This window comes from Protobothrops mucrosquamatus, unplaced genomic scaffold, assembly GCF_001527695.2.
Source record: "Protobothrops mucrosquamatus isolate PMUCROS unplaced genomic scaffold, P.Mucros_1.0 scaffold2696, whole genome shotgun sequence".
NCBI lineage: Eukaryota > Metazoa > Chordata > Lepidosauria > Squamata > Viperidae > Protobothrops > Protobothrops mucrosquamatus.
Window position 1 is genome coordinate 35,230 of NW_015388742.1, and position 19,988 is coordinate 55,217.

Genomic DNA, 19,988 nt, shown 5'->3' on the forward strand with positions numbered 1-19,988 from the left:
TGAGCTGTTGTGGTGTTATTTTGAGGGATCTGAGTTTCGGGAAGGAGCCATATTGCACTTCAAGAGGAATTATCAGAAGGAGAACGATGCGAAACGCTATACAAAGAGCGTCTGCTTCTGACTCTACAGTTCGTTTGACAAGGAGCCTAAGACGCCAACTACATATACACTAAAGAAAATCCACTTCCAACTAAATCTTAGATTACAAGTCACAGTTTTCGTTTTTCTGTCCCCCTATTCAATGTACATTTGTCTGCTTATTTGGATCAGCTACAGTCCCCTCCCCAAAAGATTGGGAGTGAGGGAAGGTCGATAGGAAAAGGAAATCCCCACCAATTCTGCCAATGTGCCAGAGGAGCAATAAACCCAAGTGGGGGGTTTATGTGCATAAAAACTGTGCCCCAGTCCCTGTAAGGCCACAAACTGTCAGGTGAAAAGGTGTCACGGGAGAAGTCTTGTCATAGATGGAGCAGCCAAGTGTCAGCAAAACCAGGGAGGAAAGAGGGATCCCCAGGCCTTCGGGTTGAGGCAGCCTCAACTGCATTCCGGTGGGTTGATCACTCCGGTCCCTCTGAGGTTTGACCATCTCAGCCAGTTTTTACGTAAAGGAGCATTTGGTAATCAACGTGTCGGCCACAGTCTCCGTGGGGGAGCAACCCAGATTGATTCTCAATTTGAGAAACGGCGCTGGCACCCCAGGGCATCTTTGGGGACTCTTGTGCGATGGCCCAAGCTGAGAGACCGAATGGATGCTATTTTAAGGTGGGGTATTTTCTCTGCCCAAATCTGCCAGGTCGTGAGCTAGCCGGAGCTGCGGCAGACTGAAAAGACAAAAGACATTATTTTTTTTTCAATCAATTTGGTAAAACCGCACAGCTTGAAACAAAAAGAACCCTGCAAACACAACTTCTTATTGTTTGAAATCCTCCTTTTAGGTTGTATTTAACGCAATGCAAAGGTCTTCCGAATTCTGTTTCAAATCAAATTCCAATCCCCAAAGCTCACAAGAGAACTATTCCTAGCAAATCCACGGTGGAAGCAAAATTTTTGGACCCTGAACCCTGAACCCACCCAAAGGAATGAAATACAAGTTGGAGCAAATCTTGGAGCATTACAGGGAGTGGGATATGTATGGGGAGGGGTCCACACAAGGCTAGTGTTGCAGTACTCACACTGGAGGGGACCTATTGAGAGGACGAAGAATATTGTACCTGGGCAAACTGAGATGGATTGTAGAGCTGGACAGCACCACTTGGGGGTTCTCCAGAAGATGCCTAAACAAAGCAAGGAGACAGTTTTCTATTACTGAGATGCCGGAGAAAGTCAGACAAGCCTGCCTTGTATGCTTGACAGACAGGGATCCCACAATACTGCAGCAGAGTATTACACACAAATGCCAAAACACGAAGGAAAACCCACCTGCCCCCAACTCGCAGGGAAGCTTCTGTGTTACCAACGGGAGCAGCAGTGCAGGCTGTCACAGAACAAAGGCACATGCACGGGGGCCTGAAAAGGCTCACTTGGGGTAAAAAGGGGGGCAGCATTCTAAACATGCAAGGGGAGCAGCGGAAAGGTTAGCTGTGCTGAGTGCTCGAAGGATGCCCAGCTGGTTGGGGTGCATCCCCTCCCCTCGCTGCTCCGAAGGGAGGCCCAAAGATGGACGTGTACAAAGATTGAAGCACTTCTGACAGGACCTGGGAGAGAGAGGCTTTTTCAGGCCTTGGCAACTTTAAGACACATAGACCAGGGCTTTTCAACCTTTTCCTCCATTGCACCACTTTTAGGGTATGGCAACATCCGAGGACCACCAGTCGCCTAGCAAGGGGTCAAAAACTTGATGACCCCCCCCAAAAAAAGGAAAAAAGTGATAAAGTACAGGTAGTCCTCGACTTACAACAGTTCGCTTAGTGACTGTTCGAAGTTACAATGGCACTGAAAAAAGTGCCCCCCACGCCACAGCCGAGCAAGACACCTGCCTGCCCACCCGGCGGCGCTCTTCCTCCTGTCCGAGGTTTTCATTGTTGTGAGCATTTCTGTTGAGGATTGGCAGCGGGGGTGAAGTGGGGTGGTGTTTGGTTTTTATTCCCCTCGTCTGCCGGGGGTGGTTGCAGCAGGTTTTGGTCACTTCACATGACCCTGGGACACTGTGACTGTCATAAATATGAATCAGTTGCCAAGCATCTGAGTGTAAATCACAAGACCCTGGAGAGGCTGCAACATTCCAGCTGATCAGCGCTTCTTCTGGGCTCAGCAGAAGCTCCAGGATCAGCGCTGAGCTCCAGCTGGAGCCTGGCGCTGATCCTGGCGCTTCCGCTGAGCCCTGACAGCCCTGAAGAAGCACCGATCACCTGGAAAGCGGCACTGATCCTGGCGCTTCCGCTGAGCCCTGACAGCCCTGCAGCTCCAGCCATCTCTGGCTCAGGCTTGTGCGGTGCTGCCACCGGTTCAGCTCATTCCCCTCCCCCGCTACCAGTTTTCTAGGATGGCCGCGTACCACCTTGCCAAGTGCTAATGTGCCACAAGTGGCTAATGTGCCACCTTGCCAAGTGCTAATGTGCCACAAGTGGCTAATGTGCCACCTTGCCAAGTGCTAATGTGCCAAGTGCTAATGTACCACTGGTTGAAAAGCCCTGAGATAGACCCTTTTGGGGATTAGTCCATGCGTTGCCAAGGCTGAGAAAGTCTGTTCTAGAACAGGACCTGCTGTGAGGCTTCTGCCCAAGGGCTTCGTGGAGCTTCCATCCATTTAGATTCATAACTCTCATAAATCCAGCTGAGCACCAAGGCATTTTGATTGGCCTCTGAACAGCAGCTGTGAACAGCAGTTGTGAAATGTTGAGCATTTTCTCACAGCATGAAGGGTGTCCCCCAACCAAGAGGACTTCTGCCTGCATGCGAGTCTGAGGTGAGGGAGAAGAATGTTGCAAAACATGGAAAAGGCACGCTTCCCGTTCAGCAAAACATTCTTTTTGTTTTGTTTTGTTTTTTTGGGATTTCAAAAGGGAGCAGAAAATGTTCACTGAGCATTTTCCAGCAAAAATGAGGGCTCTCTGCTCTTGGGTCTTTTAGGCTTGTTTAGACACACAGTTTGCTAGTTTTCTGTTCTGTGGATTTTACTCATTCATGCAATGAAGCAGTTGGGATAGAATCCTAGGGCTGAAAGGGACCTAGACATTCTAGACCAGGGGTCTTCAAACTTGGCCCTTTGATGACTTGTGGACCTCAACTCCCAGAATTCCTCAGCCAGGCACGCTGGCTGAGGAATTCTGGGAGTTGAAGTCCACAAGTCATCAAAGGGCCAAGTTTAAAGACCCCTGTTCTAGACAAATGATTGTCCAATCTGTTCTTGAAAACCTCCAGCAATGGAGCCCCCACAACTCTGGGGGGCAAGCTGAGTGATCGTTCTCACTGACAGGTTATTACTTCTAGCTTGGATCCCTCTTTAATGATGCCCTCTGGTGCTTTGGAGAATGAGTCAATCCCCTCTTCCTTGTGACAGCCGCTCAAGTGCTGGAAGACAGCCATCGTGTCATGTCATAGGATATCTAGTATGATAGATGACTATCGAACGGGTAACCTGTAAGGCATAAGTGGCCCCTTAGGTCCTTTTTGGTGGTCTTCCCCAAACTCCCTGCTGACAGAATTGCTGTTTCTTGCCAGCGCTGATTTTACAAAATTGCACAGCAGGCTTCACACTTCCAAAACAACCCCTTCAATTTTTCCCCAAAGCGCTCCCCGTGAATCCTAGCCCTGTATGTGCTGCATCACAATAGCACTGATAAATTAGCGTAACTCAGGGTTGAAATGAGGGGTGCTCTCTGAGCTTGGTTTTCTTGCAGATGTTTCATCACCCAAACCGTGTTTCCCCGAAAGTAAGGCCTACACCAGGGGTAAGGCAACCTTGGCTCTTTTATGACTGGTGGACTTCAACTCCCAGAATTCCTGAGCCAGCATGGCTCAGTTTGGAAACATTTCCCTTTCCCCTCAGCATGGTTGGCTCAGGAATTCTGGGAGTTGAAGTCCACGAGTCATAAAAGAGCCAAGGTGGCCTACCTCTGGCCTACACCAACAATAAGCCCTAGCGTGATTTTTGGGGGGTGGGCCTAATATAAGCCCTACCCCAAAAATAAGCTCTAGTTTTGGGCGAGGCACATACCTAAAATTCAAGGTAGGGCAGTGTGTGTGTGTGTGTGTGTGTGTGTGTGTGTAACTGCCCCACCCACCCCGCACCCATTTGCCTTGCAACCAGGCCTCTCCTCGCTGGCCCACTTCTTCTTCTGAGGCCTCTTCTGCAGCCAGGCCTGCATTTCTCAGTCATGGGGCTTTCCGGAAGGCCTCTGCAGCCGAGAACCGAGCTATGGGTTCAATCCGTAGCTCGGTTCTGCAAGATCTCTGCAACCGAGCACCAAGCCATGGACTGAATCCATAGCTTGGTACTCAGCTGCTTAGGCCTTCTGGAAAGGCCTGACTGCAAGACGCAGGCCTGAATGCAGCTGCAGAATTTCGGCCCCAGAAGAAGTGGACCGGCTGGGTGGGGCTGTCAGTGCCGGAGATGAGATAAGGCCTACCCCAAAAATAAGACTTGGTGCCTCTTTTGGAGGCAAAAAACAAAACAAAACCATGCCTTATTTTCAGGAAAACATGGTAGGTTACCTCATCAGTGCTAGAAGGGAGCAGGGTTTACTCTCAGTTTATGTTCTAGTGCAGGGGTAGGCAACCTTGGCTCTTTTATGACTCGTGGACTTCAACTCCCAGAATTCCTGAGCCAGCATGGCTCAGCTTGGAAACCTCTCCCTTTCCCATCAGAATGGCTGGCTCAGGAATTCTGGGAGTTGAAGTCCACGAGTCATAAAAGAGCCCAGATTGCCTACCCCTGTTCTAGTGGCTTGTCCTGTCCGTGTTGGTGGGGACGGTCTTAGAGGTTCTTCGGCTTGACTGTTTACTGAGCCACCACGGCTCTTTTTATGAATGTGATGAAGTTGCATGGATATCCATTTTGTTGAAAGATGTTGTATAGATGATCTGTCTCCTGTTCAACATTGCTGCTGTGTGTTTGTGCTCATCTAAATAGAGTTCTTACACAGCTTCTCTTGTGGGAGGTTGTGTTATTACTTTGGTAGTGGAACACTTGGTTGATGTGTGTGTGTGTGTGTGTGGTTCGGTACACTTGTGTTTCTAGTTTGCCATCCTAGTCTGTGCTGATAAGAATATCCAGGGAGGGTAGCGTGTTATTATTTTCACCCTACCTCTTGTGAATGGGATTCTTTTGCAGATGTTGTTGATGGCTTTGTGGGTGTTCTCTAACTGGTCCCTTTTTATTAAAAGGTGTGGTCTATACACCTGATCCATATTTGGGGTTGCACGTATGGGAGTGCTATTGATTCCAGATGTTGCATGACAATTTCTGCTTGAGTCCTGATAGTGGTGATCCCACGGGTGTTCCTTTGATTTGTTGATAACTATCCGTCAAAGTCTGTGGTTAGGCAGAGGTTAAGATCCATTCTGGCTCAAAGAGGCAAGCATTTTAGGGGAATTAATAATGTGACTATGCTATTTGGAACCGAAAGACTTCTTAGCCTCAAGATTTAACCCTCTCCATAGGTTAATTATGCTGGAGTGGGCGGCTTTCAGTTGGGAAACAACCCCCTCCTTGAGTGAGCAGGGGCAAAAGCTTTCTTGTCTTGGAGTGGGAGTTAAGAAGTCAGAGAACAGCTTTTGCGGGCTTAAGGCCCCTATTTTGTAAGTGAGCACTTCAGCTAGACCCCTCCAGAGCAGGGGTAGGCAACCTTGGCTCTTTTATGACTCGTGGACTTCAACTCCCAGAATTCCTGAGCCAGCATGGCTCAGCTTGGAAAGCTCTCCCTTTCCCCTCAGCATGGCTGGCTCAGGAATTCTGGGAGTTGAAGTCCATGAGTCACAAAAGAGCCAAGGTGGCCTAACCCTGCTCCAGAGGTATCACAGGTCACTGACCCTGCCTCCTGTGCCTCCTAAGCCCAATTTCTCACCCCTGGCCTAGTGGCATTAAAACTTGCTCACGGGTTCACTCACAGCACGCTTAAACCAGATTCCTACTATATAAACTATATTCTGGCTTAATCCAATGGCCCTATTTACACAACACATAAAGGCAATGGCTGGATTTACACTGAAACACACCCTGGTTTAGCACTTTTGCTTTTTCTACTGTTTTTCGGTTGCTATCCCATTCCAGGCTGGCTGGACAAGACCCCAACTCTTGACCCTTTTCTTTTTCTTTTTGGCTTGGACTCTGAACCCTACATTGTGGAAAAGCAATCATATTTCCCCAGCCCAGGAGGACTGGCTCACAAAGAGGTAGGCATGGCTGTGTGAATCTACTCCAGTTCCCTGCTTTGAAGGCCGGAAGGCTTCCATCTTTAGGGCGAGGTGTTAGTTTGATAAAATGCAAGTTGGAGATGGCGGAACTGGAACAAGATATGATTTTGGGGGGGGGGGGGGGGGGGGAAAAAGAAAAGAGAAGAGGAGGGCCAGCCAAGGTACCTGATTTAAATGCTGGCTGACTTCACGGGATAATGAACTCATTGAACTAGAGCGCGAAAGCTACAAAACAGCAAAGACACACAACACACAAAAAAAAGGAATCAAAGTCACCATGCCAGCCGCCTGCAACTCTCAGCTATACTCTTGTTCATATCAAAGGGGGAGGGGCAGGGGGAGGGGCCCAGGGCCAAGGGTAGGCAACCTCGGCTCTTTTATGACTGGTGGACTTCAACTCCCAGAATTCCTGAGCCAGCACGGCTCAGCTTGGAAACCTCTCCCTTTCCCCTCAGCATGGCTGGCTCTGGAATTCTGGGAGTTGGAGTCCACACGTCTTAAAGTTGCTGAGGTGGAGAAACAATGGACTAGGCCAGGGGTGGGGAACCTTGGCTCTTTTATGACTCATGGACTTCAACTCCCAGAATTCCTGAGCCAGCATGGGGGAACTATGGCCCCCTCATGACTCGTGGACTTCAACTCCCAGAATTCCTGAGTCAGCATGAGGGAACTATGGCCTCCTCATGACTGGTGGACTTCAACTCCCAGAATTCCTCAGCCAGCATGGCTCAGTTTGGAAACCCCTCCTTTTCTCCTCAGCATAGCTGGCTCAGGAATTCTGGGAGTTGAAGTCCACAAGTCATCAAAGAGCCAAGGTTGCCTACCCCTGGGTTAAATGATACATATTGCTAAATGCAAGTTAGCTTTGTTTTTTTTTTTTTGTTTTTTTAAAAGACCCTTTCTGGGTTACAAACATCTCAGATGCAACTCAAGGCCTGGGGTTGGATTTTAATAGCCTAGCATTTTCGTGGCACTCAACGTTAAGTCAAACTCATGCACAAATAACGTTCAACAGAGGAACAAAAGTTCCTCAGCAGGGCAAACCTCTTTAAGGAGAGGCAACTACTGTAGGTCTTCGGCTCCCAGATAGAGATTGCCAGACCAAACCTTCCTGTACGGTTTACCTCCTTCCGGTTCTGCTCTTCCTGCTTCCAACGACCTTTCAGCTCCTGAGCTTGTTCCCTGCTGTTTTTTTGTTGCAAAGGTGGGCCTAGAACAGGGGTAGGCGACCTTGGCTCTTTTATAACTGGTGGACTTCAACTCCCAGAATTCCTGAGCCAGCACGGCTCAGCATGGAAACCTCTCCCTTTCCCCACAGCATGGCTGGCTCAGGAATTCTGGGAGTTGAAGTCCACAAGTCATAAAAGAGCCAAGGTTGCCTATCTCTGGCCTAGGCCTAGGCCCCTTCATGACTCGTGGACTTCAACTCCCAGAATTCCGGAGCCAGCATGGCTCAGCTTGGAAACCTCTCCCTTTCCCCTCAGCCTGGCTGGCTCAGGAATTCTGGGAGTTGAAGTCCACGAGTCATGAAGTGGCCTAGGCCTAGGCCAGAGGTGGGCAACCTTGGCTCTTGTATGACTCGTGGACTTCAACTCCCAGAATTCCTGAGCCAGCACGGCTCAGCTTGGAAACCTCTCCCTTTCCCCTCAGCCTGGCTGGCTCAGGAATTCTGGGAGTTGAAGTCCACGGAGTCATAAAAGAGCCAAGGTGGCCTACCCCTGGCCTAGAAGGATCTGGCAGGGGCCTCAAAGGCTCAGAGTAGCTAACCTACCTCTCCAGACTGGGCGTCCCCCGGATTCGGTGCAGGAAGGTCAGGCCCAGGTGGAAACGCAGCAGAATTTAAGTACTGAAAGACAAAAGGAAGGAGGAAGGAAGGAAGCCATGAATGGTGGAAACGGAGCAACGGCCCAAGAGAATCCAATTTAAACGATCGACGGCCAAGCAGTCGAATGGGCGTTTTATAAAAACTGAAAGCACTCGTGTTTTTTTGTTAACGTTCCCCATCCTTGGAGAGGTCAGAGAAGGGCCAGTGCAATACTCAACACAGGTAGGCTTTCTTTCATGGCTGTTTAGCTAGGGTTCAAGATTACGACGTCTCGGAAAAAGCCATACGCGAGCTGTCCTTGCATTGACCCCTATCCTCCCACCCCCAACAGTCCCGGGATTGCCATTCAGGCATTTGGCAACTGGCTCGCCTCTACAACCGGTTGCAGCGTCTTGGGGTGACGTGATTGTGATGTGTGGCCCTCCCAGCCAGTTTCTGCCCAAAAAAACATCAACTAGTGCAGTGTTTCTCAACCTTGACAATTTTAAGGCATGTGGACTTCAACTCCCAGAATTCCACAGTCAGTATTGCTGGCTGTGGAATTCTGGGAGTTGAAGTCCACATGCCTTAAAATTGTCAAGGTTGAGAAACACTGAACTAGTGAAACTGGATTCGTTTAACAACTGTGGTGAAAATGGTCCCGTCATTAGGTTCACTCACGTGGTGACTCACTTTATGACCTCTATGACTTACAGCGGGAATTCTGGTCCCCTGCGGTCATATGTCAAGGACTACTGCATATGTTTCTTCTTAATCTTTCACCCCTTTTTGCTGTTCTCTCTTCCCTCACCCAGGCACAACCCGCTGCCCAGCCAACACTGACATCCAGCATCTGGATTCTTAGCCCCTGAGGCTTCCGAGTGGGGTCTTTTAAGCCCAGCTCCTGCGTGCAAAGGCCCGGGTCTCACGTCTCTAAAAGTACACATTTGCAACTCCAACTTACTGGAACTTCTCCAATCGACTCAGGGTTGGCGTCGTTCCCCGGTGCCACCTGATCTTCAGCAACTCCGCCCTCCAGCAGCGTCTGCTCTTCAGGAACTGTATATGAAGAGGTCACAGGTTTGTTTTGTTTTTTTTTAAAAAGGAGCAAGCTCCCGGTCCCTTCCGTCCCGGGTGCCTGCATAAGGTTTTCCATGGAAAAGGAGCCCAGTTGGAAACGGGCACTCTTTCCCATAGTGGTGATCTCTGGCTGGCTTTAAGGGAAACTTGTTCTCAAGTTAAAGGCATCAACGTTGTGGAATGTATTGCTTTTTAAGGCAGTGTTTCGCCAAAAAAGGACATGCTGTTTAAGCGTAACTCTTCGGAAAACTGAGAATTCAAGAGGAGTATTTTCACAAATAATCTAAACAGAACATTTATAATCTAAGCCCGTGGTGGCGAACCTATGGCACCGGTGCCACAGGTGGCACGCAGAGCCCTTTCTGTGGGCACACGCGCTGTCGCCCCAGTGCTACGGCTTCAGCTGGGTTTTATAAAACCTTTTCGCTTTAGGCCTCCACCGCCGTGTGCAAAAAAAAAAGAAAAAAAAAAAAGGCTCAATCAGTCAATTTCAACTTCTCGCGGGAAAAAAAAAAGATCTTGCAAAGTTGGAATTGATTGATTGAACTTTTTAGTCTCACCCAGTCTGCCGTTACCACCGCAGCCACGCCCACCCAATAGGTCACACCCACCCAATGGGCCACACCCACCCGGCACCCGACGATGCATAAGTGGGTTTTGGGTTGCAGTTTGGGGACTCGGTCTCTAAAAGGTTCGCCATCACTGATCTAAGCTCTTCCATAAGAGGCAGTCAGTCTGTCTAAAACCGGTGCCAGCTCATTAAATTCTCCGATCTTCTATTTTCCTCGCAAAAACTGTTCAACTAAAACCAGCCAATGGCTTTCTTCCCTCTTCTTTCCCTCCTTGGAAAGGGAAGCAGAAAAAACAGCAGCCAGGAAGGAAGGAAGGAAGGAAGGTGGACTGGCAGGCTCTTACTTGCCGCCTTCTCACCTGCCTTTACTCACCTGAGTTGGGTACGAACATGTTGGCAGGGATGGGCATCGGGGCCAAGGGAGCAAATAGGTCAGCTGGAGCTGGAGCAGCAACGGGGGACTTGGCTTTGCTGGGGTTCAGAATGTCCACGTAGCGAGCTTTACTTCCCGCTGTGAAGAGGCAAGCAGAGAAAAAAAGGGTTATTCCAGAGACGGAGGAGGAGGAGGGAGAGGAAGCAGGTCAGGGAACAAGGGCCCAATTTCCTGACCGCTGCAGTTGGGATGGCAAGGGCCCATTGCCGGCTGCTGGGCCACTTCCCATCTTTGGCCCTTTCCAGGGTGGACTTCAACTCCCAGAATTCTCAACAATGGCCATGCTGGCTGTGGAATTCTGGGATAGGAAGTCCACACCCATGGAAAGGATCAACGATGATGTCAGAATCCAATTATATTTCATTTCTAGTTATCTACTATGGAAAAAAAACCCATTTCTGCCCTCTCTGGATTCGGTCATACTACGAAGGGGAAGGGGGATGAGCAAAAGGGTTTTATGGCTCTCACTTCCTTCATTAAAATTTCAAAGGGACTGAATGTGGATCTCACCAAGAGGACTGACCATAACAATGTGGCCATCGCCTTTCATCTACTCAGCTCTCTGAAGTCTCCCTTTGGCCGGCAATGAGGGAAAAGGGGGGGGGGAACAAGGCAACGGCTGGAATCTGGGAAAAGAGAGGATGAGTGATCGTTGCCGGAAGAACTATGGGGTGGGGGCTGCTTGGGAACACTTAAAACATGGAAGGATGGGAGAGAACTCCTCAGATCCTGTCTAGAACGCCTGCAACCATCTTCTCTTAATAAAGATGCCTGTTGGAAGAGATATTCCAAGAGTTCTGTCTTCTTAAGATGTAAAGTGGGGTGGGTCCTTACACATGCTTTTCTTGGCGAGGAGGGGGTGGTGGTGAAATGCAATCCTGGACCCTGAAGCCAAAATATGCAGCGGTTCCACATTTGCTGGTTGGGGCCCCACCCCACAAGCTATCAGGAATCCTCCCATAAGAAACCTATCTGTCAGGCCTGCCATCTCCAGCTTCTTCGCTTAACTGACATCCTGCCATAAATGGCAAAGGGAGGGGAGAAGGAATTTGGACAAAAGGGGGGAGGGAGACAAGCTGACAGCAACCAGAGGTGTCAACAGCAATAGCAATAGCACTTAGACTTAAATGCCGCTGCTTCNAACTACAAAGGACTGGATGTGATTCTCATCAAGAGGACTGACCATAACAATATGGCCATCGCCTTTCATCTACTCTCTCTCTGAAGTCTCCCTTCTGCCGGCAGTGAGGAAAAAGGGGTGGAAATGGAACGCCTGGGATCATCGCTGGAAGGACGGTGGGGTGGGGGCTGCTTGAGAACACTTAAAACCTTGAATGGTAGGGGTTGATCCCTCAGATCCTGTCTAGAACGCCTGCAACCATCTTCTCTTAATAAAGATGCCTGTTGGAAGAGATATTCCAAGAGTTCTGTCTTCTTAAGATGTAAAGTGGGGTGGGTCCTTACAGGGGGTTTATGACTCTCACTTCCTTCATTAACTACAAAGTGACCATGAGAACTAACCATAACAATGTGGCCATCGCCTTTCATCTCACTCCTCTTTGCGGGCAGTGAGGAAAAAGGGGTGGGGGGGAAATCCAACGCCTGGGACCTGGGAAAAGAGGAGGAGTGATTGTGCCAACGGAGCAGACTGACGGATTGAATTGCCTGGAAGAACTGTGGGGTGGGGGCTGCTTGGGAACACTTTAAAACACTGAAGGGTGGGAGAGGATCCCCCAGATCCTGTCTAGCATGCCTACAATCAACTTCTCTTAATAAAGATCCCTGTTGGAAGAGACATTCCAAGAGTTCTGTCTTCTTAAGATGTAAGATTGAGGTGGGTCCTTACAGCTGCACTCTAACCAGTGCGCCACCACGGCTCAAAGCAGAATAAGCCGGGCGCCAAGGCCACATGGCCTGGGAACAGAGTGCAAAACTCCAAAGACGAATACCATTGGCCACTGATGGACTGGGGAAAGGGGAAAATGCCACCTTTGCATGGGAATACTCAGATCTGGCTCTGCTTTTGCCGCTTAACTGTAGTAAAAGAACTTTTCACTTCGAAGGATGGAGCTAAGGGTGTTTCTTTCCTAAATGTCTACATCGGGGACAGATCTGACACTCTCTTCCAACCCACCCGGAGGGCATCCAAAGCAAAGGCCGGGCAGACCTTACGGTCAGATCCACAAAGCTAACCTGGAGCTGTGGGAACGAGCGGGCGGCTCCAGAACATCCGCTGCCAGGATCCCACTTTCTCCCACTGACCCACCACCCCTACAGCGTGCGTCCATTTCGTTTTAATACTTAACACAGAGCAGGCGTTCCTACCCTTTGGGGGCTAATGGGATACATATGAAAAGCCAAACCCATTATTGGCCATTTTGCAAATGCTGGCCTGCTACTATCTAATGCAGGAGTAGGCAACCTCGGCTCTTTTATGACTCGTGGACTTCAACTCCCAGAATCCCTGAGTCAGCATAGCTGACTCAGGAATTCTGGGAGTTGAAGTCCACGAGTCATAAAAGAGCTGAGGTTGCCTACCCCTGATCTAATGATTGAGCAAGAGGTGAGGCTGTGTTGCGTGTTTACTGATTTATTCCAAGGGACCCTCGCCATAAAGCACACCAGCTCCTGCAACCTCTTGAGATGCTCTCAAACCAAGACGGCCTTCCCTTGTTGCCTGCCATCTGGACCAGCCACTCACACCCAAGGAAGGGAGTGAACAAACAATGGACCCACTGATTCACAGGCAACCCCTGGCTTCCCCCCACCTCTCAGGATATTCAGGATGGGTCTTCTGACTGCGCAAGGTACCTGCTCTCCTGGAGAACATGTTGACGGAAGAGTTGGGAGGTCCTGCTAGTCCAGGGGGAACAACTGCCTGAGGAAATCCGGTGGGGGGAGGCGGAGGGGGTTTGGTCTAAAAAGAGGGGGGGAAAAAAGTCCTTGAAAATCCAAATCTCTTAATTGACAGCTTTCCCTTTCCCGACACAGTTCTCTGTTGGGCCTCCTTTACGTTTGGTGTTTAAACCATTAAATGGCTTTCACAAGAACCCCTCAAGCAGGGGAGACAAAGGGATGGAGAAAAAAAGCAGGCTAGAATAGAAAAGAAAGAAGAAGACCCTCCCAGGAATGCAGCTGCTTTTTCATCCCTTGACAATGTGCTCTGTGTGTGTGTGTCTGTGTGTGTCTGTGTGTGTGTAGAGCAAAAAGGGACTTGGGGCATGATGTGCATGATGCTCAGTGGTGATGCAATCTCAATTCCCATTTGATATGTTGACATTCATCTCTGAACTGGCCACAACAATTACTTCCTCTTCTGGTTCGTCCAGGTTGATCCACCGCTGTTTCTTTTCATCCCAAACAATCTGCAGACGGATAAAGAAGAAGGAAGCAAGTTAGGAGCCCCCCACTTCTTTCCAAGAGGAGCCAGATTCAGCTAGCTAGACCTGTATGTCTGTTTTCCATTTAAACACATTTAATATTGCTAGAATAATCAAATATAAAGGAAAACAGTCTACCTTAGATAACAGAATTTAAAAAAAAAAAAAAACCCCTTACTAAGCAGAAGTAAATATATTATGGGAAACTTTCTAAGGACACATTCCCTAATTTCCCTTCCTTGTTTGTCTAACCTCTACCCACAACCTAGATAGTTATACTTTATATTGAACACCAAAGATTATTGCTGTACTGATTTAAGCCCTTTCATCTATTATGAGGGCAATTCGGAAATAAACCTCCGTTTGGTTATCAATGACAGACATTGGCACATACAGAACCTCTATTATACCCATTTGAAAACTACAACATTACATTACTTTTCAACACAATCGCCATTCAAATTGAGGCACTTGTAAAGTCTTACTAGGTTTGAAATTCCTTAGTAGTCGTCGCTCGGTGCCAAATCTGGGCTATGTGTGTGTGTGTGTGTGTGTGTGATCAAAAACATCCCAACGGAACTGCTTCAAAAGTTCTTGGGTGCGTCTAGTGGTGTGCGGGTGAGTATTGTATCGTGAACCAAAACCACACCGGAAGTGGTGCCATAGAAAATCCCGCCAAATGTGAAGATGCCAGAGGAGGACTGCTGGTGAAGTCCACGGAGCCTGGTTCGACTATCAATTCAGACGTCTACTGTGAAACGTTACGAAAACTCAAGATGAGCCCTACAGAACAAGCGTCGGGTGACACTGCTGACTTCCGGTGTGTTGTTGGTTCACAATAATGCTCGCCCGCACACCGCTAGACGCACCCAAGAACTTTTGAAGCAGTTCTGTTGGGATGTAATAGTAATAGTAATAGTAGTAATAGTAATAGTAATAGTAATAATAATAATAATAATAATAATAATAATAATAATAATAATAATAATAATAATAATAATAATACAGTTGGAAGGGACCTTGGAGGTCATCTAATCCAACCCCCTGCTCAGGCAGGAAACCCTATACCATTTCAGACAAATGGCTGTCCAGTCTCTTCTTAAAAATTTCCAGTGTTGGAGCATTCACCGCTTCTGGAGGCAGGTTGTTCCACTGGTTAATTGTTCTCACAGTCAGGAAGTTTCTCCTCAGTTCTAAGTTGCTTCTCTCCTTGATTAGTTTCCATCCGTTGCTTCTTGTCCTGCCTTCAGGCGCTTTGGAGACTAGCTTGACTCCCTCTTCTTTGGGGCAGCCCCTGAGATACTGGAACACTACTATCCTGTCCCCCCTCGTCCTTCTCTTCATTGAACTAGACATACCCAATTCCAGCAGCCGTTCCTTATATGCGTTAGCCTCCAGTCCCCTGATCATCTTAGTTGCTCTTCTCTGTACTCTTTCTAGAGTCTCAGCATCTTTTTTACATCGCGGTGACCAAAACTGGATGCAGTATTCCAAGTGTGGCCTTACCAAGGCTTTGTAGAGTGGTATTAATACTTCACGTCATCTTGATTCTGTCCCTCTGTTAATGCAGCCCAGCACTGTGTTGGCTTTGTTTTGATCACTCTCCCCCCATAGCCCAGATTTGGCGCCGAGCAACTATGACTAAGGACTTTCAAACCTTGTAAGACGTTAGGACACGTGCCACAATTTGAATGGCGATTATGTCGAAAAGTCATGTAATGTTGTAGTTTAGCAGTGGGTATAATAAAAGTTGTGTATCTGCCATTGTCTGTCATTGATAACCAAACGGAGGTTTATTTTTGAATTGCCCTCGTACTTTATTAATGTCATAACCTTTTCCCCAGAAATCATAGCGACCCATCAAATAGTGGTGAACCAATCAATATTGGCAGACAACTACAACTCTCCCTGGCAAGCAGGGATCCCAAGGAAACGAAGCCTCTATGGCAGTGTTTCTCAACCTTGACAATTTTAAGGTATGGGGACTTCAACTCCCAGAATTCCACAGCCAGCATTGCTGGCTGTGGAATTCTGGGAGTTGAAGTCCCCATGCCTTAAAATTGTCAAGGTTGAGAAACACTGCTCTATGGTTTCTCCAGCGATGCTTTCTTAACCTCAGAGTCAGATCAAGCCAGATGAATGCTAAGGCATATACATTACTATACTAGGTATAGAAGATCGAACTGAGACTGCTGCTCTCTCTCATACTCTAATCGCAAAGAACTAAACGTTAGTGCTTAAACCAGCCTCACATTTATATCATGTGACAGTTCCCACATAAGGAACGCCTTCTCTTTAGCCCCATTTAATGCTCTCCCCACAGCTGTCCTGGAAGGGGGATGGAAGGAAACCCCTGGGAAACCCCATTCTGCCCCTGTGAAGTGGGTACTGGTACTGCCAGGTGTACAGGGACATTCGCCACCAATTGATTATCCCTCTTTTATTTAAATTTCCAGGACACCATGATCTTTTTTATCTATTAAATAATTAAGGAAAAAATTATTTCTCTAAAGATACAAACTTTTCCTACATTCTGTATAAGCTTCACACACAAGTGGTTGCTAATGGGTTCTGTTCCGTGCATTGATTCTTTTTCATCCGCTGTAATATTAATTTTAACGTTTTAACTTTTAACGACCTATGTTTTAATCCTGTGATTGTTTTATTTTGTTATTTCTGGTACTGGAAGCCACCCAGGGTAGCTTGACCATAAGATTGGCTGCGTACAAATTTAATAAATAAATGAAATAAAATCAATATTAGTTCTCGTTAGGAACAGTTTCGTCTCATTCGTTTCTGTCTGCCTGATAGAAACCATAGTGCCAAGAGTTTTTCCCAACTTTCTCTGCCAATCGTGAAAGGCGTTTTTCTGAGATTGGAATGGGTGCCATTTGAAATTAAAAAAAAACACGTGAAAGATAAAAATGTGTAGCCCAGGGGTAGGCAACCTTGGCTCTTTTATGACTCGTGGACTTCAACTCCCAGAATTCCTGGGCCAGCCATGCTGAGGGGACAGGGAGAGGTTTCCAAGCTGAGCCGTGCTGGCTCAGGAATTCTGGGAGTTGAAGTCCACGAGTCATAAAGCACCCTAGGCCTAGGCTAGAGGTAGGCAACCTTGGCTCTTTTATGACTCGTGGACTTCAACTCCCAGAATTCCTGAGTCAGCCATGCTGAGGGGAAAGGGAGAGGTTTCCATGCTGGCTCAGGATTTCTGGGAGTTGAAGTCCACGAGTCCTAAAAGAGCCGAGGTTGCCTACCCCTGGTGTAGCCAAACCCTACACTTGTGAATTTAATATTAAAAGGGAGAAAATAACGCCCAGGCGTGCCAGTAGAGGGTGAACGGCTTCCTTACCGACTTGTTCTTATCCTCAGGCAGATGAGCTTCGTTTTTGCCTTTCCCCATTAGCCAACGAAGCCAGTTGCCACCGCTCTGGGGAAAAAAATATATGCAATCATTGTTTTTTTTAAAATACAATTTGTTTCCCCCCCCCCCCCAAGATTCCAGAGCAATTTCTGATTTTTAAGTTTGAAGGAGGACGTGCTAAGCTTGTAGGGGGAAGGAGAGAGAGAGAGAGAGGCCTCCGGAAAGTTTGACCCAGCTTGGCAAAGGCATCGGAGCCCACCCAGGATGGGGGAGCCGCGGGGGGGGGGCAGGTCTTTCCGTTTAGCTTTCAGGTTTATGGCTCACCTTTTGAGGTGCCAGCTCCTTCTTCGCTTCTTTGGGGCTTTTCTTCCTCTCCGGGATGGAGGGTGGGGGCGGAGACGGCTGCGTGGCGGCCGAATTCCGCCTCTCCCGGCCAATGGAATGCACGGAGGACTCCGAGGTGGTCCGAGACCGCCGCCCCAGGCCCTGTTGTTACAGACAGCTGAGTTCAGTTTGGGCTTTAAGAAGGGACGTCTTCAGCAAAGTGAAGGAAGGAAGGAAGGAAGGAAGGAGAAAGGATGGAAGGAAGAAAGGAAGGAAGGAAGGAAGGAAGGAAGGAGAAAGGAAGGAAGGAAGGAAGGAAGGAAGGAAGGAGGAAGGAAGGAAGTGCTAACGAGCAATGGAAATGAGAAGTGGTGATGGCGAGAGAACGATAGATAAGTGGAGAAATGACTGAGTGGCAGCAAGTCAGTTTCAGGGCATACCATGTGGGCCGAAGAAGACTGGGAAGTCGATCGGGATCGTCGGCCTGGGCCCTGGGCAGAAACAAAATCAGCACCTGAACAAGCAGCGAAGAACAACAGAGGTGGACAGCAAAAGCCCCCCCCTGGCTCAAACCCCAGGGGTGCGCTTGTCACGTTGCAAAGGAAAAAAAAAAAGCAAGCAAACAAACAACCGGGAACTCATTATGCGGAATCCTCTTTACTCACCGGATTATTCTGCTCCTGGTCTCTGGCCTCCAGACTGAAGGGATCCAGGAAGCCCGTCTCCTGGTTCACTCTTGCCTTCAGCCTGAGGCCCTGCCTGTGGGGAGTCCGAGGCCATCCCCCCCATTGGCAGAGCTTTGCAGGCAGGAGGTGGTTGACCAAGAGGGCCCTGGCCCTCTTCTGAAGTGCTCAGAGAAAGGTCACCCTAGGGCAGGGGTAGGCAACCTTGGCTCTTTTATGACGCATGGACTTCAACTCCCAGAATTCCTGAGCCAGCCATGCTAGGCCAGAGGTAGGCAACCTTGGCTCTTTTATGACTCGTGGACTTCAACTCCCAGAATTCCTGAGCCAGCCAGGCTGAGGGGAAAGGGAGAGGTTTCCAAGCTGAGCCATGCCGGCTCAGGAATTCTGGGAGTTGAAGTTCACGAGTCATAAAAGAGCCAAGGTTGCCTACCCCTGGTATAGGGCTAGGCCGCTTTATGACTGGTGGACTTCAATTCAGCTTGGAAACCTCTCCCTTTCCCCTCAGCATGGCTGGCTCAGGAATTCTGGGAGTTGAAGTCCACCAGTCATAAAAGAGCCAAGGTTGCCTACCCCTGGTATAGGCCTAGGCCGCTTTATGACTGGTGGACTTCAACTCCCAGAATTCCTGAGCCAGCACGGCTGAGGGGAAAGGGAGAGGTTTCCAAGCTGAGCCAGGTTGGCTCAGGAATTCTGGGAGTTGAAGTCCACGAGTCATAAAAGAGCCAAGGTTGCCTATCCCTGCCCTAGGACCTTTTCGGAATTTTGGCATTCTGGAACTAACCTGCCCAAATTCAGCCAGAGCGTGCAGGGCAGGCCTGGAAACCTCCCACAAGACCTCAGATACCAGGTGGCCGCAAAATGAAAGTCATTAATAAAGAGAGAGAGAGAGAAACAGGCCAATACCATGTTTGCCATCTTCCCATAGAAGTCTTCATCTCTGGACTTCGGAACTGCCTTCCAAACGGGCGAGTCAGCCACCACTGTGGTTGTGCAAAAAGAGAAAGAAGGAAGGACAAAGACGTAAGCCTTCGTTGCTCACAAACCAGAGGGCCTGTGAGATGCGTGGTTGATAGACAGATGAATGAATGAATGAATGAATGGGGTTCCTCCTCACTTATTGCTATGCTAAAGCCCTTCAGCTAATAAACAGTTCCAAACTTACCTATCAAAGGAAACTAATAGATTACTAGTCGTTCTTGGAAAAGGCACTTTGGTGTTCCAGCTTCCGAGGGGCCAGGGGGGTGGGGATGGAGTGGTGGTTTAACAGTCTATGAAGGGGGATGGCATCGCAGCTCATTGCACCCCCAGTTATGGGAGGGGAGGGGCTTTCTTTTACTCTGGATTTAAGGAGGAAACCTCAAATCAACCCATCTACCCTCTGGACTTTCATTTCTTGTGAGCAAGGAATAGAATAGAATAAGAATAGAATAAGAATAGAATAGAATAGAATAAGGAATAGAATAGAATTAATAGAATAGAATAGAAATAATAGAATAGAAATAGAATAGAATAGAATAGTAGAAATAATAGAATAGAAATAGAAATAGAATAGAATAGGGAATAGAATAGAAATAGAATAAGGAATAGAATAGAAATAGAATAAGAATAGAATAGAAATAAAATAGAATAGAATCTTGTAACATTTTTACATTAGGGACATGATAGCAGTGTTCCAGTATCTCAGGGGCTGCCCCAAAGAAGAGGGAGTCAAGCTATTCTCCAAAGCACCTGAAGGCAGGACAAGAAGCAACGGATGGAAACTGATCAAGGAGAGAAGCAACCTGGAACTAAGAAGAAACTTCCTGACAGTCAGAACAATTAACCAGTGGAACAACCTGCCTCCAGAAGCGGTGAATGCTCCAACACTGGAAGTTTTTAAGAAGAGACTGGACAGCCATTTGTCTGAAATGGTATAGGGTTTCCTGCCTGAGCAGGGGGTTGGACTAGATGACCTCCAAGGTCCCTTCCAACTTTATTATTATTATTATTATT

The 19,988-nt window shown here is 48.2% G+C and overlaps 1 protein-coding gene across 1 annotated transcript in view; it reads right to left on the minus strand.

Moving 5' to 3' along the window:
- SEC16A (SEC16 homolog A, endoplasmic reticulum export factor) overlaps positions 1-19,988 on the minus strand; it is a 56,554-nt gene continuing 36,566 nt past the window's right edge. The window contains exons 21-32 of the mRNA XM_015825580.1: positions 18,900-18,950; positions 17,751-17,801; positions 17,311-17,472; positions 16,975-17,052; positions 13,551-13,607; positions 13,054-13,159; positions 10,183-10,320; positions 9,123-9,217; positions 8,126-8,200; positions 6,508-6,579; positions 1,212-1,274; positions 1-821 (exon numbers count right to left, since the gene is read on the minus strand). Coding sequence (XP_015681066.1) covers positions 753-821; positions 1,212-1,274; positions 6,508-6,579; positions 8,126-8,200; positions 9,123-9,217; positions 10,183-10,320; positions 13,054-13,159; positions 13,551-13,607; positions 16,975-17,052; positions 17,311-17,472; positions 17,751-17,801; positions 18,900-18,950 — 1,017 coding nt within the window. The 3' untranslated portion in view covers positions 1-752. The remainder of the gene's footprint in view (positions 822-1,211; positions 1,275-6,507; positions 6,580-8,125; positions 8,201-9,122; positions 9,218-10,182; positions 10,321-13,053; positions 13,160-13,550; positions 13,608-16,974; positions 17,053-17,310; positions 17,473-17,750; positions 17,802-18,899; positions 18,951-19,988) is intronic.